The following is a 26956-nucleotide window of genomic DNA, read 5'->3' as shown; positions in this document are numbered from 1 at the left end:
CCCCCCCCCTCCCCCACGAGGGGAAAAGAGAAAAGTTACAAAATTGAAAAAATTCCCCCCCCCCTTCCCCTTCCTCGTCCCACATAATCACCCCACCACTTTATCACAGAATCTTCCAGCTTCTCATCCACAATGAATGTCCACGCCTCTTCTGCCGTCTCAAAGTAGAGGTGCTTCCCTTGGTGTGTGACCCACAGTCTCGCCGGCTGCAACATTCCAAATTTAACCTTCTTTTTGTGGAGCACCGCCTTGGCCTGATTGAAACTTGCCCTCCTTCTCGCCACCTCCGCACTCCAATCCTGGTACACGCGGATCACCGCGTTCTCCCACCTGCAGCTCCGAGTTTTCTTCGCCCATCTTAGAACCATCTCTCTGTCATTGTAGCGGTGAAACCTCACCACTATGGCTCGAGGTATTTCTCCTGCCTTTGGTCTTCGCGCCAGAACTCGGTAAGCTCCCTCCACCTCCAAAGGGCCCGTCGGGGCCTCCGATCCCATTAGCGAGTGAAGCATCGTGCTCACATATGCCCCGACGTCCGCCCCCTCTGTGCCTTCGGGAAGACCCAAGACTCTTAAATTCTTCCTCCTTGAGTTATTCTCCAGGGCTTCCAACCTCTCCACACACCTTTTGTGCTGTGCCTCGTGCGTCTCTGTCTTTACCACCAGGCCCTGTATTTCATCCTCATTCTCCACAGCCTTTGCCTTCACAACCCGAAGCTCCAACTCCTGGGTCCTCTGCGCCTCCTTTAGCCCTTCAATCGCCTGTAGCATCGGGGCCAACACCTCCTTCTTCAGCTCTTCCACACAGTGCCGCAGGAACTCTTGTTGCTCCGGGCCCCATACCGAACAGCCACCTTCCAACGCCATCTTGCTTCGAGCTTCCCTTCCTTGCCGCTGCTCCAGTGGATCCACTGCAATCCGGCCGCTATCCTCTCCTTTATCCATATTTATCCGGGGGGATTCCCTCCTATTTCACCGCACAATGATTTTGGCCATTAAAAATTGCCGTTGGGGCTCTTAATAAGAGCCCAAAAGTCCGTTTCAACGGGAGGTGCCGAAACGTGCGACTTAGCTGGTCATCGCCGCACCCGGAAGTCCCAACATTTATAATTCTGTATTCACCAAATGATCAAGAGATAGTCTTTTGATGGCAGAGAGAACAGCAGTACACCTGCTTGGACTGGCTTCAGCTCCAACACTGAAAATGAAACTAAAACACACCCTGCAGCCTGCGCAAAAACTTAAGTAAAAACCTGACAGACAGCCCAGCTCCACCCACTCTCTGACATCACTGCAGTAATAAAGACTCATTCCTTAAAGATACTCTCACTACAGATATTTATATACACACCCATTTATGAACACCCATTTCTTAAAGGTACTCTCACATGACACATGATATAGTACTACTGTTGCTAACTTTGTCTTTAGTCAGTCGTAAGTTGTTATAAATACAGAAAATTCTGGAAAAATTCTGCTAGTCTGACAGCACCTGTCAAGAGAGAAACAAAATTAATGTTTTGAGTCCGCATGACTCTTCTCAAGTTGTTATAACGCTGTTTGAAATATTCACAATGCTGTAACTGGCCTGAGCACTTTTCCCACAACGAGCACACTTTGCTTATCTTCTATGTTAGCAAAATGACTCTGAAATTTTACTGCAGGGTCCTTTTCCAAGGCTCCTACCAGATTTTCAAATCTGTACATTTACAAGAGTAAATTGCTGCAATGTGATATTTTGAACTTGTCATTAATAACCACTTGTAGTGGGAAGTTGAGGTTACTGAACAATTAATACTGACTTAAAATGTACAAATATGCCGATGTGCATGATGTCATCCCCCAGCAAGAAGGTCCAAAATGTGTTAATTTTGTTTCTTAGAAAAACAAAGGCAGTTTTAAGGAATTTATATTTGCATTAGTAAACATTAGAAATAAGGTGTAGTTTTAAATGGGTTTAATTTAATGTTTCTGGAAGGGTAAAACCTATAGTTAGATTCATGTGGATAAAGGCATTTGTATGGGGGTTGGTTAAGTTCCAACCGTGTTTCTATTGTGCTTAGGGAGGGCAACAGCGTAAAGAATAAATAAAAGGCATAAGCATGTGGGTGCGCTGAGCAACTAGGGCCAAGTAAGTTAGAAAAACATTTAGGTTTAGTTAGCTAATTTGATTTCAGTTGAAGATGAGTAGTGGGAGAGAGGACAGCTTTCAGAGCTCTGCTAGAAGCAGATGGTTTTTGAAAGCTAAAGAGGGAACACCTCTCAGCTTTGTTGGAAGATAAGTCACACCCATGGCGTAATGGCTGCGAAAACAAATGCAGCATTCTGAAGAGCAGCTAGTTAAAGAAAGTAGAGAAATGAAGAGAAATTAACATGAAGTCTGATGTTAAAGGTACTAGAACAGAGCACTGTTCAGTAAAGACAGTCCGAGCTGAGAAGAAGGCTGCGAAGTTTAAAAGATATCTGAAGTGATTTTCAGGTGTGTGAGCTTTTACTACAGCCTTTGGAATGTGAATTGAAATAACTATGGGAATCGGTGGCTGGATCTTGGAGATTGTGTAAAAGCAGTTCAGAAAAAGGAAACCTAAAAAGGGGTGGTATAAAATCCAGGACTGGATTCTTTGTTTTAAAGTATCATTTGGAAAACCTGGGGCGACATTCTCCGACCCCCCGCCGGGTCGGAGAATGGCCGTTGGCCGCCGTGAATCCCGCCCCCGCCGAAGTCTCCGGTACCGGAGATTGGGCGGCGGCGGGAATCAGGCCGCGCCGGTTGGCGGGACCCCCCGTTCAATTCTCCGGCCCGGATGGGCCGAAGTCCCGCCCAGAAATTGCCTGTCCCGCCGGCGTAAATCAAACCTGGTATTTACCGGCGGGACCAGGCGGCGTGGGCGGGCTCCAGGGTCCTGGGGGGGGGCGCGGGGCGATCTGACCCCGGGGGGTGCCCCCACGGTGGCCTGGCCCGCGATCAGGGCCCACCGATCCGCGGGCGGGCCTGTGCCGTGGGGGCACTCTTTCCCTTCCGCCACGGCCTCCACCATGGCGGAAGCGGAAGAGACTCTCCCCACTGCACATGCGCGGGAAACTGACAGCGCCCGCTGACGCTCCCGCGCATGCGCCGGGAAACTGACAGCGGCCGCTGACGCTCCCGCGCATGCGCCGCATTTCCGCGCCAGCTGGCGGGGCAACAAACGCCATTTCCGTCAGCTGGCGGGGCGGAAATCCCTCCGGTGTCGGCCTAGCCCCTCAATGTTGGGGCTAGGCCGCCAAAGATGCGGAGCATTCCGCACCTTTGGGCTGGCACGATGCCCGTCTGATTGGCGCCGTCTTTGGCGCCAGTCGGCGGACATCCCGCCGTTGGGGGAGAATTTCGCCCCTGGTCTGTATTTTAGAATACAAACCATGAAGGAAAGTGTGTTTTTGGTAGTGGAGGTTGGAAACTCTCATGTGACAATCTTCTGGGGGGATTCTGAGGAGACATTCACTTGGGGTTGAGAGTGGAGAGTATATTTACCCACATCCTGTGTACTCAAAAGGGACTTTGTGTCAATGAGACCAGTGCTGATCAAAATGTACTTTATAATCCATGCTAATCCTAAAACCTGTGTGTAATTGTTAAGGTGAGGGGGGAGATAAAGGCATATTGTATCATAATTCAGTTTTTCATGTTTTGTAAATGTTTTTTCCTTGTGTTAAAACTAGTTTGCAGTCCAATGACTCTCTTCCGCATGTTTCGTTAAAAAAAAGTTATGGTAATTTGAGCCAGGGTTCCATTCTGGGATCTTCACACCTAGTTATAACATCAACCGGGATTGGAACAAGTTAAAATCCCATGGTCATTATACAGTAATCATGTTTTTATTTCATGCTGGTTTGATTTGTTTCCACTTCAAGAAGTCTAAAGATGGCATGTTGATGGAGATAGCATTGTGCCAATTATCCCAATGCAGCTAGCGGTACCATATATTTGTGTTTCAGATTTTGTTATCACCAAATCATGTCATCAACCACTGGAAATGCACAATAAGTGAAAAGCACTCAAAACATCTAATATATTCCATAGTTTTGTTTTCCAGTGTTTAAAATTACTCCACAGTGAACTTTGTTTTGGAAGGAAGGAGACATCAATCATTATCGAACCACACAGCTAGAAATGAGCAGTGAAATCCGAAACTGTTGTTAAATAGCACTGAAAATGGTTGTTTGCAATAGACTATAAAGAATATATTACTGTAAATTAATAATTCTGAGAACATTCCAAATAATGCTGCCTCAGAATTATCCTTTTAGTGATTCATCTAGATCAGAAAAATGATGGCAAATTATCTAATTAATTATTGATTTTAGATTTAAAAATGGATGATCTGAAAGTAAATCTTCTCCTTTATGAATGGGATAAGCCAAACCTCTAGGACTGCAGAATATATATTCTCGTAGCAACTTGGCAAAATGTCTAGTCCTTTTGTCTCATTATTTTTGGACATATAGATTTATGTTCATAGGTGACGTCTTAGTTGTATAATTGTTTCACAGAGTGGTTTAACATCTTAATATCTGTAGGAAACATAATATTTTGAAGCTGATCATTATTTTATCAGTATTTATAGTATCACTGGATCATTTCAGAGTGCGTCCTTTGGTAGAAGGGGTTGATGCACAAGCTAATTATCAGTCAGTCGTTCTGTCAGCTTTTCAAATTCATTTATCAATGGGCTTTCACAAGCTGGGTAGAAAATTGATGTTTTTACGTGACTGATTGCATTATTTCTTTTTATGGTTATTTAGAATGCAGTATTTTAATGTTTCATGGATTTTCTGTGGCATTATTCACTCAGTCAAATTATTTGTTGGTTTATAAAGGAATATGTTGCTGAGGTGAATCCGTGTAACTCTGGGTTCGGCTGTAAGAAGCCTAATTGCTGTTCAGTGACCACTGAGTTGAGATTGGAGTTTGATCGGGCAGCAGTTCATAGTTTTGGCTTACTTCCCTTTTAAAAAATGTCTGATTAGTAATGTCACTTTGAGGTTGCAGCCACTTTTTCTCCTGAAGCAAATGGGTGCATTTGTTTCTTCAGAACATTTTCTGAAGTGTGACCCAAAGATTTGAGGGTGATGTGTGATCGGCACAAAATGCAGGCTCGATATGTTGAGCTGAGTTTTCCGGCAGCCATTGGCGTCGCAACTCTGTAGCACTGTAAACTGCTAACCTGCATGATCTTCCCGGAGGCTCTCAATTAACAGTATGCCCCTCAGCAGGCGGTGCTGTCAGATGGGGCAATCAGAATGCGGGAGAGATGGGAACTGCAAAAGTAGATGGGTGACCGCAGAAGTGCCTCCTGATGGAATCCCTTCATAGGATGGCTTAAAGCCATCGGTTTGGCCTGCTGATCCCCACAGCTCAGGGAGGGGGACTGAATTTAAAAGAGGCATCAATGGCCACATCAGTCTGCTTGCAGGAGGCTGCCTGTTGAGAGCTGGTAGGATCAGTAAACGGGGAAGAATGGCACTTTGACACCAAGAAGGTCTCGGGTGCAATCTAATGCCCTTCCCACCCCAAAAGTCCCTTTTTGGGCTCGTTTAGTGTGGTCTTTCTCGGCGCCTGGCGCCTGGGTATTGTTTTGTTGCCTCTGAGGAACGGCCCGCCAAGGCCGCACGTACATCCAGGACATCACTTCCTGGCCATTTCTAAATGCTGTCCCAATCTCCCGACACCCCTTGGACAACCCACCGTTGGTTCCAGAACCCCCATTCCCCAACTTATCTCTTAGGAGGTTCTGAGCCCCCCTCACCCCATCTTTTAAGGGTATGACACCGCCGGGCCCGATCCCTGGCATGGGAAACCTGGTACATGGGAACCCTGGCAATGCCCCTGCCTGGCAGTGCCCGGGTGGCACTGCCAAGGTGCTTGGATGGCAGTGTCAAGGTGCCAGGCTGGCAGTGCCAAGGTTTCCAGGTGCCTGCGGAAGTTCCAGGGTATCATCTAAACTGCCACCCAGGTGCCGTTACACCTGGTTCACATTTGTGTGCACCATGCTAAATGGCGTCCCCCACCCTGGCGAGGTCTCAGGCCTCGAGAATCGGGCACCAACATATTTGAATTAACCTAATGGCTCACATAAATATGTAAATCTGGGCAAGATCCAGATCGCGATGTCTTGCGAGATCTCGTTGGATCTCATGAGGCGTTCCGAGCATGGCAAATCCCACGAGAGGTCCCTCATGAGATCTAACATCCTCTTTGCATCACTGAGTCTGGCACGAAGAGGCAGTTCGACCGCACCCCTCATCTTCATCAAAAAATGGTTCCTTATTAGGCTCTGGAGTGGCTTGAATGGCTGCCCACCTCATTGGAGCAGGATGCTACCCTGGGAAGACCTCCAGGAAATAAAAAAAGGGCCAGGGTGCCACCCCGATGCGGCCTGCTCCTATTATCTAACCACCCCGGGCCCTATTTCCTGGAAGGTTCAGCCCACTTGGTTGTAGTATTGCTTGTACGGAGTCAGAGGGTGTGCACTTTTCTGCAGCATTAGTATTGGGGTCACTGATTTAAGTTTTTTCTTTTGTGTGATGTGAGCATCGCTGACAAAGCCAGCATTTGTTGTCCATGCCTAATTGCCCTTGAGAATGATGCAATAAGTCAAATTGTAATTTTATTAGTAATGTTTTTGAGCTCCGTATGAGGAAATTGGGAGCACTGCAAGCAGAAAGAATGGTGGAGGGAGTGAGACTACAGATACCTAGTGCAGAATTTTCAGCCAAGGATGAAGGTGGGTCGTGGCACTAGCCATTGGGTTGAACACCAATAATATGTTAAGGGGGCCAACCACTTTTTACAAACTGGTTAGAATCGTGTTCATGCAGTGCATGGAATCTTGACATAACAAGGAGCTCGACTCTTCTAGATGCTTCACCTTTGTACACAAGCTCACTAGCAGCTGCTCAGTGTCCCAAACATTTCCTGCTTTATGCCCGTTAGCCTTCTTTGGTAGGTTGCATTGAAATCATCATCGGAGTCCACAACAGCAGAGCTAATATGTAATCTCACCCTCCAGAGAGCCTGCATCTATGGTTTCCAGTTCCCCCAGAACTGTGGCCAGTGAGTCACCTGCTTCTCATTACCTCCGGGGGGGGGGGGGGGGGGGGGGGGGTTGGGGGGGGGGTGCGGGGAATTGGAAAAGGAAAAGTGATTCACATTGATTTTGGCGCATTTTGGGGTTTGCAAGTGATTTGAGAATTTCATTTCCTGGGATTCGAATTTTATTCAAATGACCATCTGGCAATCATTGCTGCAAGTATGAAGATTAACAGTTTCATTAGATTATGTTCTGGACAAGACAACTGAAACACTGTATTTTGTCCTTTAGATTAGAGAAGTGGCACTAAGTATGTATATTGGCATGCATTATCATGCAACGCATCAACTGCTTAGATTGGAATGCTTCTGAAGAAACTTCCAACGTCAGTGTTAATCAGACATTCACATCTTGTAGCAATGTCGCTCGGGGCCTGCCAGTTCAGCCTCCTTTGGTGAAAGAAGCCTCCACTAGCACAACATCTGCCAAAGTAAGATAATGTTGCATCTGAAAAGGGAGCTGTGTACAAAAAAATACAACTGGGACAAAGCCAATATTTAAACAGTTAATTAAAAAAAAATACAGTAATGTTTAAAACACTTTGCTGAAAAATCTGCGGGCTTTTTGAGGCCCTCCTACCTTTTGGGCCTATCAGGGCTCCTTCTTGAAATGTTCTCCTGATTTTCTGATCACTCAACATGCAACATGCCTGCAGCTAGGAAATGTAGCTCTCATCCTGCCCCGTTTAGTGTGAGTAACGGAAGTCTCGCCTGCTTTGGACGGGAGCTTTCAAATGCTGTGCCTGACTGAAAAATCGAGCAAGTCCCCAGGCCAGCAAAAATCTGCCTTCTGCTGACATTTATCATGTTGCCCATGGTCGAAATCAGAATGATAGTAGGACTAAAGATTAGCTGAGTTATCTTTTTGATGCACATAGATTATGTACAGTTTAATAAAATTCAAGGTTTAGCTAATATATGAATACCTCTACAACAACACACACTAGAATATAATAATCTTTATTAGTGTCACAAGTAGGCTTACATTAACACTGCAATGAAGTTACTGTGAAAATCCCCTAACGCGATGATAAGCGTTTTAAAATAAATACAACGGTCTTGTTTTAACGACAAACTAATCTTCAGCAAGTGGAAATTTGGTGTCCTTCAATACTTACCTTCTTCACCAAAAAGTGAATAGACCGAGCCATTTTTACCTCCATTTGTACTCATTTTATATGCTACTGGGTGGTTTCATATTGAACCAACATCTGACCTATTCCGTGCAAAGACCTGGTAAGTGGTGGAATCAGTCACAAGGCCATCCTCTAAGGCCTTATTGTGAGGCGAGTGATGAGATTGTGCTATGGAAGTCTTAAATGCCCAACTTTGGCTCCGAATCATATTCTTGCTCTTTCTGACCCCAGATGGAAGTAAGATTATCTTTAAACAGAATGTTTTTGGCCTCCTGGTTTACTTCCTTGTTGGCCTGTTGGGAAACTCTCTGCCATTTCCCACTCTGGTCTTCTAATTTTTATAGTTTTTTATTTATATGTCTGATTTATATGAACTAAGAATTATGGGGTTCACTTGTTTGCAATAACCCCTCAATCGCAAATCACATCAGGTTTGAGAGACGCAACCATTTGTCAAGAAAGAACACGTTAAATGATTAATTCAGAAAATGTATTGACCATTAAAAAGATAACAAGTCAGATAGATAAAAAGCAAAGTATCAATTACCAGAAATCAGCAGTAATTAATGAAGAGGAAAAGGCTTAACTAAGAATTTAAGAGACTTTTCACCACCCTTCTCAGACCAAGTTATAAAGTAATGAAAGTAATGGCTCTGTAAAAACATCAAAGACAGCTCTGGACACCTCTCCATAAACATCTCTCTCTCCCCCTGTCTCTGTTCTTCTCTGCCTCTGGTAAACATCTCTCTCCCCTTTGCTATCCATATCTTTCTCTTTACCTCTTTCTCTGCCTTTCTCTGTCTCTATGCCTCAGCCCATTAACACCCAAATATGGCTTCGCGAGACACCATTTCTAAAATTCCTTACAAATTGAAAACCCACCTTAGCCAATTGTTGGAAAAATAACCAAATGGTCTATAAATGGTCAATAATTAAATAAGAATTAGCTCATTCATTTTTAGCTAATTATGCACGTTATCTCAGTTTTAAAACAATGCTTCTTCTCAAACCAGGTCTCTCATCTTGAGGTAGACTTTATTGTCGACCACTAATTGGTCAGCATAGCTGTCTGTTGTTTGGAGTTCAGGTCCCTTAGACAAGGGCTCATTCAGTCCTTCTCCTTGTCAAGGTTAACATTCATGTTAACTCTTTATTCTGTGGCCTGAGAAACACACATTCATCTTTCTCTCACAGTACTTTAAAAGCCTGTATTAATAATCAAGTGTTATTTTTAATTATAAAAGTCATCAACATTTGTGTTCCAAATTACATTTCCAGCCTTTCTAACATACCTATTAATGAATTACTTCTTATTTAATTGTCTTACAATTAAGGCAATCTACTTAACTAATCTGGCTGGTTTCCAATAATACTGGTTTATATTCTATTAGAATGGCTATCATCAATTTTGGTAGAAAATGCTTAACATATTAATTCAAACTCCAAAATGATAGTCACTGTGATTTTTAAACTACCAACAGTCTCCGAGTAAATATTGCAATTAGGAACCAGCATACAGCTGTTAAAAAACTTTGGGTGGTGTCCTTGTTGTCAGCCTGCTCAGTGGGCCAGGTTAAAACAGTGACAGGTTAGTTCCATACAGCACCAATGCGGGTAAATAACGAGAACAGTTTTAAATGCTCGGCAGAAACCAGGCAGCTAAGATTGAAACTTCTCCCAATACGTTTTTGATTGGCCAACATTGCAAATGGAGAAATCACCAAAAAAAAAATGTATTTAATTGAAGCCAGCAGTTGTGCTGTGTCTTTGCCGAAGTGTGATGACTTAAATCTAAAGGAAGTAATTGTGTTTCTTGCAACAAATGTGCACTATATGTCAGATTTTATATTGATATAAAGCAAATCAGTTTCCCATGGCATTGCAAATGGCAAGTAAGAGAGTTTGGAAGCTCCTTGACCTGTCTACTCCCTTCATTTGTTGTTTCCCTGTTTTCTGTCCTATTTTCTGTTTCCCTTCCTCAACTCTATTTTTGCTTCCTTTGCTCTGTGTTTTTTTTTACAGGTATGAAGTGGAGGATAATATGGAATTGTTTGGTATGGTGTGTAAAGAAGCCACCAATGCTGCAGGTTGCATTTGGGGTGTGAGTTGCAGGGAACATTTGCTTCTCAATGGCTGCTCCGCATTCACTACCCCTTCATCTTCTGCCTACAACGTTGATTTCTACCAGCCCCTCATGCACTTCACTATCCCTATCTTTTCCATTTGAACTATTATAGCTTGCTCTCCCACTTTCTCTGCTGTTACTCAGCTCTTCTTTAATCCCCCCTCCATCCCACTCTCTTCCACATTCCCCATAAGGCAGATGGCCAAGAATTATGGGGTTCACTTGTTTGCAATAACCCCTCAATCACAAATCACATCAAATACTAGAGACGTAGCCATTTGTCAAAAAAGAACACGTTAAATGATTAATTCAGAAAATGTATTGACCATTAAAAAGGTAACAAGTCAGACAGATAAAAAGCAAAGTATCAATTATCAGAAATCAGCAGTAATTAATGAAGATGAAAAGGTTTAACTTTAAGAATTGAAGAGAATTTTCATCACCCTTCTCAGACCAAGTTGTAAAGTAATGAAAGTAATCACTGTAAAAACATCAAAGACAGCTCTCGGCACCTTTCCATAAACATCCCTCTCTCTCCCTGACTTTGTTCTTCTCTGCCTCTGGTAAACATCTCTCTCCCCCTTGCTACCCATATCCTTCTCTTTATATCCCTCTCTGCCTTTCTCTGTCTCTGCCCATTAACACCCAAAAATGATCGATAGGTTTAAGATCCTGGGAGTCACCATCACCAACAGTCTGTCCTGGTCCACTCATGTTGATGCAACAGTCAAGAAATCCCAACAATGTCTCTACCTCCTACGGAAGCTAAAGAAATCCGGCATAAACAAAATCGACTCTCACGAACTTCTGTCGATGTACCATAGAGAGTATCCTATCCGGCTGCATCACAGCCTGGTACGGCAACAGCTCGGTCCAAGATTGCAAGAAACTGCAGAGTTGGTGAACTCAGTCCAACGCATCACACAAGCTTGCCACTCTCACATTGATTCTGTGTACACCTCCCACTGCCTCAGGAAGGTAGACAGCATTATCAGAGCCCCCTTCCTCCCAGGCATTGCCTTCTTCCAGATCCTTCCATCAGGCAGAAGGTACAGAAGTCTGAAGACCTGCACATCCAGACATAGGAACAGCTTCTTCCCCATAGCTACAAGACTCCTCAACGCTCCCCCTCGGACTGATCTGTTCCCTAGAAGAACACTATTCATGACGCCCTATGCTGCTCTTGCTCATGTATTTGCTTTGTTTGGTTCCTTGGTCGACACTGTGGCCAATCACTGTTTGTCGATGTACCATTTGTCAATATACTCTGTTGATTATTCTTTTTGTCTACTATGTACGTATTGTGTACGTTCCCTCGGCCAAAGAAAAATACTTTTCACTGTACTTCGATACATGTGACAAAAGATCAAATCAAAAAAGCCCGCTACCTGGTTTGCTCCTCCCTTCCACATCTCATCCTCCTCCGCATCTCTGTGGTAACCTATCAGCATGGAGGATTGGTTGACGAACAGGGAATAGAGAGTACGATTAATGGGTAATTTTTGGGTTGGCAAACTGTAACTGGTGGAGTGCCACAGAGATGGGTGCTGGGACCACAACTATTTACAACCCATATGAATGACTTCGATGAAGAGACCAAATGTATGGTTGCTAATTTGCTGATGATATAAAAACAGGTCGGAGAGTAAGTTTTGAAGATGACATAAGTTTGCAAAGGGATATAGAAAGGTTAAGTGAGTGGGCACAAAGAGCTGCCCTGCTCTTTCTAAGAAACACTTGAGAAGAAAGAGACAACCTCTTAAAACAAAATGCGGTTAGAAAACCACCTGCTCCCCTGAGTTAATGGATCCTTACAGAACTATATAAAAGAAATCCTAATCTCCCCTTTGAAACTGCCTCAACCTATTAATCAAAAAGTTTTAGGAAGCAATGGGGTGCAAAATTAAATGTAAACAATGCACTTCAAACCTTATAGCCTTCTAGACATAAAAACAGGATTCTATACTTTAAAGGGCTGTGAAACTTACTGTGAGAAATCCACTTCAAAGGTTTCCACCATATTAAAGTGATTGCTTTTAGCTTTGTCTCACTGACCTTTAAACTTGGCATAATGACAGATGTTTTAGCAGGTTTAGGGGTACAGGTGTGATCACTTGCACTTTATTATGAGAGGTGTTTATTTTTGAGATACTGACAAAATGTTTAATGGGTTCAGGGGTGCAGATGAGAACACTTTCACTTTATTATGAGTGATGTGTATTTTTGAGACGCTTGACTGACTGTTTAGATGGTTCAAAGGCTGCAGATCGGAGGTGCAGCCAAACAAGCCCCAATCCAAGAAAGCCTGAGCCCGTCCAGCCTAGTTCAAGCCCCCTTACCCCCATCTACCATGAAGGACCCCCGCAACACCCTGGAGGCAATTGTATGGAGGGTACTCAACCCCTTGTCACCCCTCAGACTGCAAGCCACCAGAACCTGCTTTTAAATACTTGCACCAAATCACGACCACGTGACTCCCATCTGGGGTGCGGGAGCAACATCAGCTGCACTTGAATCAGACTTCAACCTGATAACAGCATTCAGTTGAATGCTGATGAATCCGTTGTGGTCGGTACGGCCTGCCGGGAGACTGACGACAGGTCTGACGCCCGGGATAGGTCTCAATTTTGGCCTGACACAGAATTCAGTAGGCCATCGCGAATCCCGTGGCACGTGGGCAGCCCTGGAGAATCTCGGTCATTTTTTTGCTTTCAGAATTTAAACTGATTAAACAAAGAAGTTAGAAAAAAAAATTATTGGCCTTTATACATCTGTTTATTATCAAAACACAGCTAAGTTTAAATCATTGAATATAAATTTGATTTCATTAAAGCTTCTGAAATTTGCACTTGTCCTTTTGAAAATGATTTGAAGTAAAGCTCCTGGGCAGAGTAATAGAAGCTAAAGGAAAATATCTAATCTGTTCAGTTGATTGAAAGGTATTGGGCAATTAGGTACACTGCACATGCTCAGACTGCGTAATCCAAATTCAGCTCAAAGATCAGAGCAAAGCTATTAAATTCAGACCCAGACTGTTGGTAGAGGCTTTCGAGCAAAAACTCTAGTTCAATCATCAAAAGACAGAAAAGCCATTTCAGTACGTCAATTTAAATGTGTTATGTATTTTGTTTTTCTGTCTAAACTCTGAATTTGGACATTAGGTATTTCAGTGACCGAGGGAATAATGGTACATGAAAGAAATGTTCACATAATTCGTGGGAGCCTCATGGCTAGATTGACAAGTTAACATTGTCAAAGCCCATAATAAATGTGAACACAGGAATATATATGGGGCAGCACGGTGGCACAGTGGTTAGTACTGCTGCCTTGCAGTGCCAAGGACAAGGGTTCAATTCCGACCTCGGGTAACTGTCTGTGTGGAGTTTGCATGTTCTCTCCGTGTCTGCGTGGGTTTCCTCCAGGTGCTCCGGTTTCCTCCCACAGTCCCGCAGTCCAAAGCTGTGCAGGTTAGGTGAATTGGCCATGCTAAATTGCCCCTTAGTGTCCAATAAGGTGAGGTCAGGTTAGTGCGATGGGCTAAGTCAGGGGTGGAGGGTCAGTGCAGACTCGATGGGCGGAATGCCCTCCTTCTGCACTGTAGGGGTTCTATGATTCTATTCTATCAGGGAAACATTTGATGCAACATGTTTGAAGTGATATAGTGTGTGTATGTGTGTCTGTGTAAATAAAATATTTTTAATGAGTTGTGATATGTGTTCAACCATTTTATGTTGGTAACCTGCTAACAAATCTTTTGCTATCTTGTTGTCTTGCAGTTGCTGTTCTACTGCAGGATGATTATTTTGTCAGTGGAGCTGATCTTCCAGATAGACTTAAAGCAGAAAAGCTGGAATTTCACTGGGGTCAGAATAATGGTTTTCCGGGTTCGGAACACAGTCTTGAAGGAAAAAGATATCCCATTGAGGTGAGAAAAGCATTAAATTGGTGAATTATGTTATTTCACCTGATAATAAAAATATGTCTATTCTGTTAGTGTGGCATGAAGACATGGTTCAGTAGTTCCTTCATTGGAAATGTATTTACATCACAGGTCAGAATTCACATTTGTGTTCCATTTTGAAGTTTTTTGTTTAGTTTACGTGTGAAAACTCTGAAGGCTGGTGCTTTCCCAATGTCTCCGTCACGATCATTCTTCCCAGGCAACTGGTGATGTGGAAGGAGCACAAATCCCAATCTCGAAGACAATTTATAACATTGCTTACAACACATGAAATAAAAAAGCAGACTGAGTGTTCAATACATCTTTCTTGGCTTGCGTATTACTGTGGAAGGAAATGCTATTCTAGGTTTCAAAACGTTCTTTAAAATATTTTGTAGCAACGTTTTTTAATTCGACCTCAGAAGACCATCTAAGATGACCATTCTTGATGCCAGCAATCCTTATAGTTTCTTTAAATGAGATTGCCAATTAGTATCTAGTTAAATTCACTTTTATGTTGTGGAGTGGCTCCCAGCATTGGGAGCTGGTTTGGCACAGGCCAAACTGATTTCTGAGAAGAGAAGATCCTCACAGCTTGATCCTCCAAAAAAACTTGCATTTAGATAGCACATTTCATAACCAACAGACCTATCAAAGCACTTTACAGCCGATGTGAGATTTTGATAATTCTACTGATTTTTAGGGTTTTAACTATTGTAATATAGAAAATGTGGCAGCCAATTTGTGCACAGCAAGGTTCCACAAACTGCAAAGTGATAATGGCCATGTATTCGTTTCCTTTGCAAAGTATTGTTGATTAAAAGATGACCAGGACACTGGAGACATCTTCCCTGCACTTCTTTGAAATAGTGCTGTGAGATATTTTACATCCAACCAAGCAGGCAGAGGGGGTTTCAGTTTCATCTCATCTGAAAGATGATAGTTGCTATCGTGCAATGCTCCCTCAATACCACACTGCAATGTCAGTCTTGATTTTTATCCTTAAACCTTGAAGTGGAAATGAACTAGGAACCTTGTCACTCAAAGGCAAGAGTGTTTCCAACTGAGCCAAGGCTGTCACTTCCGAAACGATAGTTCATGAATCCTTTTAAACTTATTGAACCAGTTGTTCTTCAACGGTGTATTTAGTCCAAATTTATATTTGTAATGATCCAATAGTTGGATATCCTAATGCTGATGTGCTTGTTATATTTGTCATTTCACCAACAATTGTACCGAGCAGTGTATATGACTTAACTCATTGTTTCCTGTTCTGCTGAAGATTGGCCTGCTGTGATGTTCTAAGCTCGTTAGTAGAGAGCTGGATTTATTTGTTTGTGAAGACAGCCATATTTTCTTTCATTCCTTTTTCATCACCCAAGTGCACCCCAGTGGCAACAAGCTGGCACTACTCTGGCAGCCCCTGCCACTACCCTTTTCCCTGCCTGAACACTGCAGTCACCTCTGAGCTTTCCTGGGAGTACTGCTTGCCATGTGCATGGCTTCTGAGACCAGAGATGCTTCACGCTGTTTTGACATCATGCTGCCATAGATGGATTTTTTGACTTGGGGTTATGATTCAGGTGTATGAGGCTGATAATTATATGTTAATTTATTCCAATGAGGTTCCTGATGTTGCATATTGGGAAACACGCCCTGTCACTCACGGAGGAGGGAACAATTGCCTCCTCCTTTTACGTTGTAGTGAAATGCGACTTTGGCCTTCTCTCGAGATTTTCAGCTCTGTTGCCAAACCCAATGCGAGTGGGAGTGGAAAATCCTGGCCTATGTCCGGTGGAGGGAAAGTCGGAGTGATTCCCGCTGGATGGCAGGATGGGTGAACATGCACAATCTTCTGCTTTTCACTTCATTAATTATGCATCAGCGAGGCGCTCAGTAAGAACAGACAGGAAATCAGCCGTCCCACTTCATGGGATTGAAGGTCCTGGTGCCATAATTAAAGAGATCCTCAACAGACATGACTCATTGCAGACCAGGGGCTCCGCACCACTCCTACAGAGTCCTTACAGCTGTAGTTAATATTAAGGAAGCTGACATGTGAGAATGTGTCGGGCATTGCCTTTCGTTCATCGCTAGATAAGAGCACTGCCGGCGATACAACCATTGTCAGACTAATGCTTGCCGTTGCAGTGTTCCATGTTTTCTAGCTCCTGGACATTATTGCCTCCTGCTGCTCAGGCCCTGTGCCAACCTCCAATGGGCCCTACACCTCATCTGAATAAGAGCCATTACCATGGCTAGGTTGCCTGCAGCCTGCATGGTCTATGCCTCAATGGATGTGCGAACAAATTGAAGTGATACATTAAGTGAATGTGTTGTTTCCAGGTTTCCCTCCCTGTCAAAGCCAATATGCAAGTGCTAAACCCGTCACCTGGTATAGTAAGCTTGCCAAGGCCAGTGTTCCAGCACCATACCCTTTTAGTAAAGCAACAGGAAAAAGATGCTGACGTGGTTTAAACACAGAGTCCAAAGCAGAGATTTTTAAGCTCCCCCTGCTCATTCCCCACTGGATGAGTTCCCGCCTGTTTAATAGGGGAATTAATTTGAAATGAAGCCCACGGGGAGATGTATTGATGGTCCTTCATGGCCACCATAACTTTTAAATCTTCAGAGAGCGTTCTTGCCCTGCTGAAGCTGAGGCTACAAGGGAGAAAGTTAGTGGGTAAAGTCAGTAAGTCTCTCCAACTTTTATCACTTATGGTTAAAATACTTTTTGTGGTTAAAATCTGTAAGGGTTATAATTGTTAGTAACAAGGACAAGGAAAGAAGGGCCATGGAGAATTGTATTCAATCTAATATTAAGCATCTCCCAAAGGTTTAATTTAAAGAGGTAAGCCATGGCAGGAGAGCTCAAAGCTTTGGTTTGCTCTTCTTGCTCCGTGTGGGAAGCTGGGAACATTTCCAGGGCCATGTGTGCAGGAAGTGTCTCAAGCTACAACTCCTGGAAGCCTGGGTTTTGGAGCTGGAGTGGCGGTTGGGGACACAGTGTAGCATCCGAGGCGGAGAGTGTTGTGGATAACACGTATGGAGAGGTGGCAACCGCCGGTTCAGACTCCACAGGCAGAAAGGGAATGGGTGACCACCAGGCAGAGCAAGAGAGCTAGGCAGGCAGTGCAGGAATCTCCTGTGACCATTCCCCTGCAGAATAATAATAATAATAATCTTTATTGTCACAAGTAGGCTTACATTAACACTGCAATGAAGTTACTGTGAAAAGCCCCTAGTCGCCACACTCCGGCTCCTGTTCGGGTACACTGAGGGACAATTCAGAATGTCCAATTCACCTAACAACACGTCTTTTGGGACTTGTGGGAGGAAACCGGAGCACCCTGAGGAAACCCACGCAGACACTGGGAGAACGTGCAGACTCTACAGAGACCGGGCCCCAAGCCGGAAATCGAACCTGGGACCCTGGAGCTGTGAAGCAACAGTGCTCCCGACTGTGCTACCGTGCTGCCCGGTATACCACAGATATACCGCTTTGAGTACTGTTGAGGGGAATGTCTTCTCAGGGGAAAACAGCAACAGCCAAATTCGTTGCGCAATGGCTGGTTCTGCTGCAGGGGCGAGGAGTAAAAAGTGTGGGAATGAAATAGTTATAGGGGATTCAATTGTAAGGGGAATAGATAGGCGTTTCTGTGGCCACAAACGAGACCCCAGGATGGTATTTTGCCTCCCAGGTGCTAGGGTTAAGGATGTCTTAAAGCGGTTCCAAGACATTTTGGAGGAGGAGGGTGAACAGCCAGTGGTCATGGTACACATTGGTACAAATGACATAGATTTTTTAAAAATGGGATGAGGTTTTAAAGCAGAATGTAGGGAGTTAGGAAGAAAGTTGAGAAGTTGGACCTCATAGGTACTGATCTCAGGATTACTACCATTGCCACGTGCTAGTCAGAGTAGATATAGGATACATCAGATGAATACGTGGCTGAAGATATGGTGTGCGAGGGGGGCGGTTTCAGATTCTTGGGATATTGGGTCTGGTTCTGGGGGTGGTAGGATGAGTACAAACTGGCCAGGTTACATCTGGGCAGGACCAGGACTAATGTCCGAGTGGGATTATTTGCTGGAGTGGTTGGGGGAGGGTTAAAACCAAAATGGGAGGGGTTTGGAAACCTATGCAAAAGTCGGAGGAGGAGGAAACAAGGACAAAAACAAAAGACTGAATGGAGAAAAAGAACTGTGATAGGCAGGGAAACCAAGAGCCATATTCAAACAGGGCCACAATGAAAAACATTGGGAGCGAGACAAGTAATGTTAAAAAGATAAGCTTAAAGCATTTGCAATAAAGCGGATAAGTTAAACTCGCAAATAGTCTAAACGGGTCATCCAGGGTGACCAGGGATGGGAAATGAATGTCCAGGGGTATTCAGTATTTAGGAAGGACAGACAAAAAGGCAAAGGCGGTGGGGTTGCATTGCTGGTTAAAGAGGAAATTAACGCAATAGTGAGGAAGGATGTTAGCAGGGCAGTGTGAAATATATATCGATGGAGCTGAGAAATACCAAGGGGAAATCTACAGCCCAGAGTACTGGGCTCACAAATTAGCAGATGCATTGGTGGTCATCTCACAAGATTCTATAGACCCTGGGACAGTTCATGTAGATTGGAGGGTAGCTAATGGAACTCCACTATTTAAAAAAGAGGAAGAGAGAAAACAGGGAATTATAGACCAGTAAGCCTGACATCAGTAGTGGAGAAAATTCTAGAATTCATTGTCAAAGATTTTATAGTTGAACACTTAGAAAACAGTGGCAGGTTCGGACAGAGTCAGCATGGATTATGAAGGGGAAATCTCGCATCAGAGATTAGCATGTAAAATGAAAGCCCATGGATTAGGGGTAGTGTATTGAGATGGATAGAAAACTAGTTCGCAGACAGGAAATAAATTAATTTTCAAATTAACGGGTCTTTTCAAATTTGCAGGCAGTGACTAGTGGGGTACTAGCAGGGATTGGTGCTAGGACCGCAGCTATTCACGATATATTTTATTGATTTAAATGAGGGAACAAAATGTAATATCTCCAACTTTGCAGATGACACCAAGTTGGGTGGGAGGACGAGCCATGAGGAGGATGCAGAGATCCTTCAGTGTGATTTTGACGAGTTAAGTGAGTGGGCAAATGAATGGCAGATGCAGTATAATTTGGATAAATGCGAGGTTATCCACTGGCAGCAAAAACGAGAAGGCGACTTATCTGAATGGCCATAAATTGGGAGAGGGGAATGTGCAACTAGACCTGGGTGTTCTCGTACACCAGTCACTAAAGGTAAGCATGCAGGTACAGCAGGCGGTAAAGAAGGCAAATAGTGTGCTGGCCTTCATTACAAGAGGATTCGAGTACAGGAGCAGGGATGTCTTGCTGCAATTATCCAGGACTTTGGTGAGGCCACACCTGGAATATTGTGTGCAGTTTTGGTTTCCTTTTCTGAGTAGGGATATTCTTGTGCTAGAGGGAGTGCAGCAAAGATTTACTAGGATGGCGAGACTGATGTATGAGGAGAGATTGAATTGGTTAGGATTGTATTCACTGGAGTTCAGGAGAATGAGGGGGTAGATGCAGGAAGGATGATCCGATGGTAGGTGTGTCCAGATCCAGGGGTCACAATCTGAGGATACGGGGTAGACCATTTAGGACAGAGATGAGGAGAAATCTCTTCACCCAGAGAGTGGTGAGCCTGTGGAATTCATTATCACAGGAAGTACTTGAGGCCAAAACGTCATATGTTTTCAAGAAGCAGTTAGATATAACACTTCGGATGAAGGGAATCATAGGATATGGTGGGAAAGCGGGATTAGGCTATTGAGTTGGATGATCAGCTATGATAATGAATGGCTGAGCAGGCTCGAAAGGCCGAATGGTCTCCTCCTGCTCCTATTTCCTATGGTTCCATGTAACACCTGGCCATGTAACACCTGGCCTCTGTCTAGACATGGCATCCCCACCCGACATCCCAGAGGACCAGAGATGGGTGTTCCTCCTATACATAGATGAATGTGTTTGGAAACATTGTTCTTTGACCAGGGTAATGAGAGCCAAGCGCAAGAAGCCTCAAAAGGGTATTTTCCGTTTTGTCTCCACTACCCTCAACTCTATAGAAGGACCATTGCCTTGGCAGCATAGAAAGGCTAACTGCATGATTCTTTGTCCGCCATGAGCATTCACCTGGGAGTTTGGAGGCTTGGAGTCACTAGTTGGCTGCCCTCTGCCAGCCGTGCCCTTTGGAGACATTCCACCTCCCTTCCTTCATTCTTCTCTCTGACTGCAACCGATGGCAGATAGAATAGTATGAATGGCAACTCCCTCTCAGGGCAGCATGGTGGCGCAGTGGGTTAGCCCTGCTGCCTCACGGCGCCAAGGTCCAAGGTTCAATCCCGGCTCTGGGTCACTGTCTGTGTGGAGTTTGCACATTCTCCCCGTGTTTGCGTGGGTTTCGCCCCCACAACCCAAAGATGTGCTGGCTAGGTGGATTGGCCACGCTAAATTGCCCCTTAATTGGAAAAAAATGAATTGGGTACTCGAAATTTATAAAAACAAAACTCTACACCGTTCTCGATGTCATGGGACCCATGAGTCGGGAACAAACTTGCTGCAAATGTGCTTAACCATGGAGAGAAGAACAAAGTGAGCATCTTTGACGTTCAATTGCCATATAATTATTTGGGTGTCTTGAGTCGGCAACATGTAGACCTTGAATTCCACCCATCTGAGAAAACCCTCCTCTCAGCTTGAGGAATCTTACTGGCTGACTAATTGTGTGGTCATGATCAGTTTGAAAAAATGTTGTGCTTCACCTTTCATACTTGATTCACCAGCTTTACCATTCCCCATCACCCACCAACGTCCCCCATCATCATAGACCCACCCAATATCACGATTCCTCTCCTCTCTGTCTTCCCCCTTGAACTTCCCCCGTTACCCTGGACCCTTTCACCTTCACAGGCTTTTCCTCCACTCAAAAGTCGACCCACGTTACCATCCCCATTCCCAGCTTGACCCTGCCCTCTCCATTATCTGAGCCACTAGTCTTGTCCCTCTCCATGATCCATGTGATGAGACCTTCACCTACCAGTCTCTCACCCTGGACCTACCACTCTACCGTATCCTACTTCCCTCTCAGCACCCATGGACCAGTTGAACCAGGAACATTCCTCGTCACAATGGACGTCTCGGCACTCTACACCAGCATCCCCCATGACGACGGCATTGCTGCAACAGCCTCAGTACTCAACACCGACAACTGCCAATCTCCAGACGCAATTCTGCAACTCATCCGCTTCATTCTGGATCACAACGTCTTCACCTTCGACAACAAGTTCTTCATTCAGACGCACGGAACAGCCATGGGGACCAAATTCGCACCCCAATACGCCAACATCTTCATGCACAGGTTTGAACAGGACCTACTCACCGCACAGGACCTTCAACCGATGTTATACACCAGATACATCGATGACATTTTTTTCCTTTGGACCCACGGCGAAGATTCACTGAAACGACTACACAATGACATTAATAAGTTCCATCCAACCATCAGACTCACCATGGACTACTCTCCAAAATCAGTTGCATTCTTGGACACACTCGTCTCCATCAAGGACGGACACCTCAGCACTTCGCTTTGCCGCAAACCCACGGATAACCTCATGATGCTCCACTTCTCCAGCTTCCACCCTAAACACATTAAAGAAGCCATCCCCTATGGACAAGCTCTCCGTATACACAGGATCTGCTCAGACGAGGAGGAGCGTAACAGACATCTACAGACGTTGAAAGATGCCCTCGTACGAACGGGATATGGCACTCGACTCATCGATCGACAGTTCCAACGCGCCACAGCGAAAAACCGGACCGACCTCCTCAGAAGACAAACATGGGACACAACCGACAGAATACACTTCGTCGTCCAGTACTTCCCCGGAGCGAAGAAACTACGTCATCTTCTTCACAGCCTTCAACACGTCATTGATGACGATGAACATCTTGCCAAGGTCATCCCCACACCCCCACTACTTGCCTTCAAACAACCGCGCAACCTCAAACGAACCATTGTTTGCAGCAAACTACCCAGTCTTCAGAACAGTGACCACGACACCACACAACCCTGTCATGGTAATCTCTGCAAGACGTGCCAGATCATCGACATGGATACCACTATTACACGTGAGAACACCACCCACCAGGTACGCGGTACATACTCGTGCAACTCGGCCAACGTTGTCTACCTCATACGCTGCAGGAAAGGATGTCCCGAAGCGTGGTACATTGGCGAGACCATGCAGACGCTGCGACAACGAATGAACGGACATCGCGCAACAATCACCAGGCAGGAATGTTCCCTTCCAGTCGGGGAACACTTCAGCAGTCAAGGGCATTCAGCCTCTGATCTCCGGGTAAGCGTTCTCCAAGGCGGCCTTCAGGACCCGCGACAACGCAGAATCGCCGAGCAGAAACTTATAGCCAAGTTCCGCACACATGAGTGCGGCCCCAACTGGGACTTGGGATTCATGTCGCATTACATTCATCCCCCACCATCTGGCCTGCGAAATCCTACCAACTGTCCTGGCTTGAGACAATTCACACCTCTTTAACCTGGGGTTACCCCATCTCTGGATCTGTAAAGATTTAATCACCTGCTAATGGTCGCATTCCTAGCATTGTTTGGCATCTTTGAATTTGTCTATATATGTGTTTCTGGAACAGACCTCTTCATTCACCTGAGGAAGGAGCAGCGCTCCGAAAGCTAGTGACATCGAAACAAACCTGTTGGACTTTAACCTGGTGTTGTAAGACTTCGTACTGTGCTCACCCTAGTCCAACGCCGGCATCTCCACATCACTACTTCCCTCTGTCACTGTGATTGTTCCCCCCTATTACCAGTACTTTTGAGTTCTTTCCCTAGGGTCTCCCTGTCAACACTACCGACATTGCCCCCTAAGACACTCCCTCCCACCTCATCTATCCTCCCTTCCCTGGACCCTTTCACGACACCCTTCCCCCACAAGCCTGCCTAACCTGTTCAATCTTTGCTGCACACTGCCCTCCTCTTCCTAGCCTTGGCCTGCCGGCCTGCCTCCACTGTGCAGCCTGGGCGCTACATTTGCTGCTGACACTCGATATGAGTGAAGTTATGTGACATTCCAAGAAGGAGAAAGCACCCACTCCGCACATCAAAGTCGTGGAAGAGGTGAAACTTGCCAGGCGTGCACCACTTTAAGATGCAGTCGTAAATTCTCGCTGTCAGGGAACCTAATTTGGAGAGAGAGCTCAATTCCAACGTAGAGGCCTTTTAATGTGCATGCATGAGATCCTAATGAGTGCAAATGGGGTTCCTGACATTGTTTGTCAGGAAATTCGACGCATCTTGAAATTTGGACGAATCAGAATGCCAAGAGTTCATCCTGTCAGGAAACAGATCTTTTGCTTCCTGTTAAATTAGATGTCCTTGTCCACCATGATTTCCATGGCTGGCAGGAGTGGAAAGTCCCGCCCTCTGTGTGCACATGTAAGCATGCAAGTGTGTACATGTGCTCACCTCCTCTGTCATGCAGTGCATTGATGTTGCAATACAATTTTCGAGAACTGATAAAATTGTGAAGACCATGTCATGCATCAGAATCTAGACTAAATCCAGCTAGATTAATCCTAGTAAATATTTAAGGGTTCTTGTTACATTTTTAGCTTTGCAGACACAAATATGTGATCTGACACCACATTTTAGTGAGGCCTCTATAGTTACCAAATATGATTGAGATATCTTCCAATTTGTATTTTTCTCAGTCACTCTTATTTGTTTACAAATTATTCAGTCGAAAAGTGCCTCCATATTCATTGACTGGAACCATCAATCAGTTTGATTTTAGATATTGTTCCAATGTTAACATTCAATTAGCTACTGATATATTCTCATGTGTTACGCAGAAGGGATCGCATGACCAAAATCACAAAGTTGCACTTTTAGGAGTAGATCATAATAAAAATTGAAGGTTTTTGGTTGTTCCATATACCCAGAATTTATAATGAAAAGAGAAAATGCTGAGAGCATTTGTGGAGAGAAGAACAGATTTAACATTTCAAATCCAGATGTCTTCTTCAGAGCTCTCAAGAGGTAGAAATTATCTACTGAATAAGAGCAGGTGGAGAAAACTAGAAGGTCAGGGATAAGTGAGAACTAGGAGAGATTGCAACAAAGATGTGTAGAGCACAAGACCGAGAAAGTGTTTGTGGCAGTATGAAGGACTATGGAAGGTGCTGATAGGAGCATAAAGTAAGATCGAGGAATGTGTTCACAGGAGAACAAAGATCAGTGCTCAGTGAAAGCAACACTTAAGAACAAGAGAACACGAACAGATGACCCAGTGGGTGAGATGGGAGGGGGTTTGCCTTGGGTCAAAACATTTTTTGGATAAAAAAAGGGTCAATATTGAGGCAAAAGGTCACAGTCCAAAGTCGTTGAACTCAGTGTTGAGTCTTGGGGGCTGTAACATGCCTAATTGGAAGATGAGGTGTTGTTCCTCCAGTTTGTGTTGGGCTTCACTGGAACATTATAGCAGGCCAAGGACAGACATGTGGACATGAGAGCACTGTGTTAAAATGACAAGCAACAGGAAGGTTGCTTGTGGGCTCAGCGAAAGGCTTCCTCAAAGCGGTCACCTGCTCTGCATTTAGTCTCCCCAATTTAGAGGAGACTGCGTTCGGGGCAGTGAATATATTAGACTAAATTAAAGGAGATGCAAGTGAAATGCTGCTTCACCAGAAAGGAATGTTTGTGCCTTGGATGTTGAGAAGGTAAAAGGGCAGGTGTGTTGCACCTTCTGCGATTACAAGGGAAGGTGCCATGGTAAGGGGATGAGGAGTTGGGGGTGATGAAATGGTGAACCAGGGTGTCAATGAGGTAGCAGTCCTTGCAGAATGTGATGGGTTGTGAGGGGAATATATGTTTGTGGTGGCCACATGCTGGAGTTGACAGAAATGGCAGAGAATGATCCTTTGAGTGTGGTGGTTGATGGGGTGTAAAGTAAGGACAACAGGGACCCTATTATGCTTCTGGGAGGGAGGAGAAAGTGGGAGGGAAGAGAAAGTGTGAGGGCAGAGGTGTGGGAAACTGATTGAACCCAGTTGAGTGCCCTGTCAACCACAAAGGGACGGAAACTTCAGTTAAGGAAAAACACAGACATGATAGAAGCCCCATTTTCGAAGGTGGCATTCTCGGAATTTATAAACTTGCTTTAAAAATGTTTTTTCAAAAGCACACCAGTAAAAAGCAGTAGACTGAGGCAATGCTAGGTGTAGCAAAATAGTAAACCTGTTGTTAATGAATGGTTTACGATTTAACTACAGTCAGTGCAATAATCATCCCCCAAATTATTTCCTAATCTGATTTTAGGAATTGCCATGAAATTCTGCAAGAGATTTTGGGATGGCAAATGTAGATTTTGTTCTTTTTAATTAACATTTTTTTTTCTCTCAGCTGTCCTGAGAATCTGGCTTGTTTGCTTCTGACCAAGCTGAGTGTGATTCCTAATAGACTCCCCTGTTCTCACCTTGAGAAACACAAGAGACTTTCAGTGAGATGGATTGGAAACTGTATGACCTCATGCTAGGATCTTACAAGGAAGGTGAGCACTAACAATTAGAATGCATGCCAATTGCCAGATTATTAAATAGACAGATAGCATTTCAGCCCTTTGTTTGACAAGAAATATCTGCTTGATTTTTATTAGCAGTAGAAACGATCAGTATCAGCCCTTTTATTTTGAAGTTGGAGCTGGAGCTTATCAGGAGCAATTGATTTCAGACCCACCCTCCAACCTGTATGCTATTTTGACAAATCTTGCCATACAATTTGAAGAATTGCCAATACTTCAAAAAAATAGAGAGTGGGCTTAACAAAATGAGGTTTGTTTATTTTTTAAAAATTGTACAGTAAAAATCACAGCTGGGCTCCAAAATACCAAAAATGTACCAAGTGTTATAATTACAAATTTATGGGAAGGGCATACACCCACAGAAAATAATCGATAACTCAAAAGCAAAATACTGAAAGCCTGAAATAAAATAAAGATTTCTTGAGCATTTTTCAACAGGTCAGGCAAAGAGAAAGACAACTAATGGGTAGAATTTTAACTGCCTTGGGGAGTGGGCTCAGGTGCAAAGAGGCAATTAAATCCCAGAAAAATGGCATAATTTGGGAATCCACCTCCAGGTGTGGCGCAACCAGAATTGCATGCAAGTGTGCAGCGGTCAGGGAAAGTATTGCAATATGCAAAAATGTAATTTACTTTGAAGTTAATCTACTATTATCTTTAACAATCCAGTACATGCTTCCTGAGCTCTCTCATTTGTGACGTTGTTTTTTAAAATAAATTCAGAGTACCCAATTCATATTTCTTTTCCAATTAAGGGGCAATTTTAGCGTGGCCAATCCACCTACCCTGCACATCTTTGGGTTGTGGGGGCGAAACGCACGAAAACACGGGGAGAATGTGCAAACTCCACACGGACAGTGACCCAGAGCCGGGATCGAACCTGGGACCTCAGCGCCGTGAGGCAGCAGTGTTTTCCACTGCATGCCGTGCTGCCCTAATTTCTATAGTTTTTT

The 26956-nt window shown here is 44.4% G+C and overlaps 1 protein-coding gene across 5 annotated transcripts in view; it reads left to right on the top strand.

Annotated features, from left to right (window-relative positions):
- The window catches only part of LOC140388345 (receptor-type tyrosine-protein phosphatase gamma-like), a 1184455-nt gene that overhangs the window by 538496 nt on the left and 619003 nt on the right, over positions 1-26956 (top strand). For all 5 annotated transcript variants that reach the window (XM_072472367.1, XM_072472365.1, XM_072472362.1 and 2 more), the window contains one exon: positions 14166-14314. In XM_072472367.1, coding sequence (XP_072328468.1) covers positions 14166-14314 — 149 coding nt within the window. The remainder of the gene's footprint in view (positions 1-14165; positions 14315-26956) is intronic.

This window comes from Scyliorhinus torazame, chromosome 13 (assembly GCF_047496885.1).
Source record: "Scyliorhinus torazame isolate Kashiwa2021f chromosome 13, sScyTor2.1, whole genome shotgun sequence".
Classification (NCBI taxonomy): Eukaryota; Metazoa; Chordata; class Chondrichthyes; order Carcharhiniformes; family Scyliorhinidae; genus Scyliorhinus; species Scyliorhinus torazame.
The sequence above is the reverse complement of the archived record's forward strand: the minus strand, read 5'-3'. Positions and strand labels throughout refer to the sequence as shown.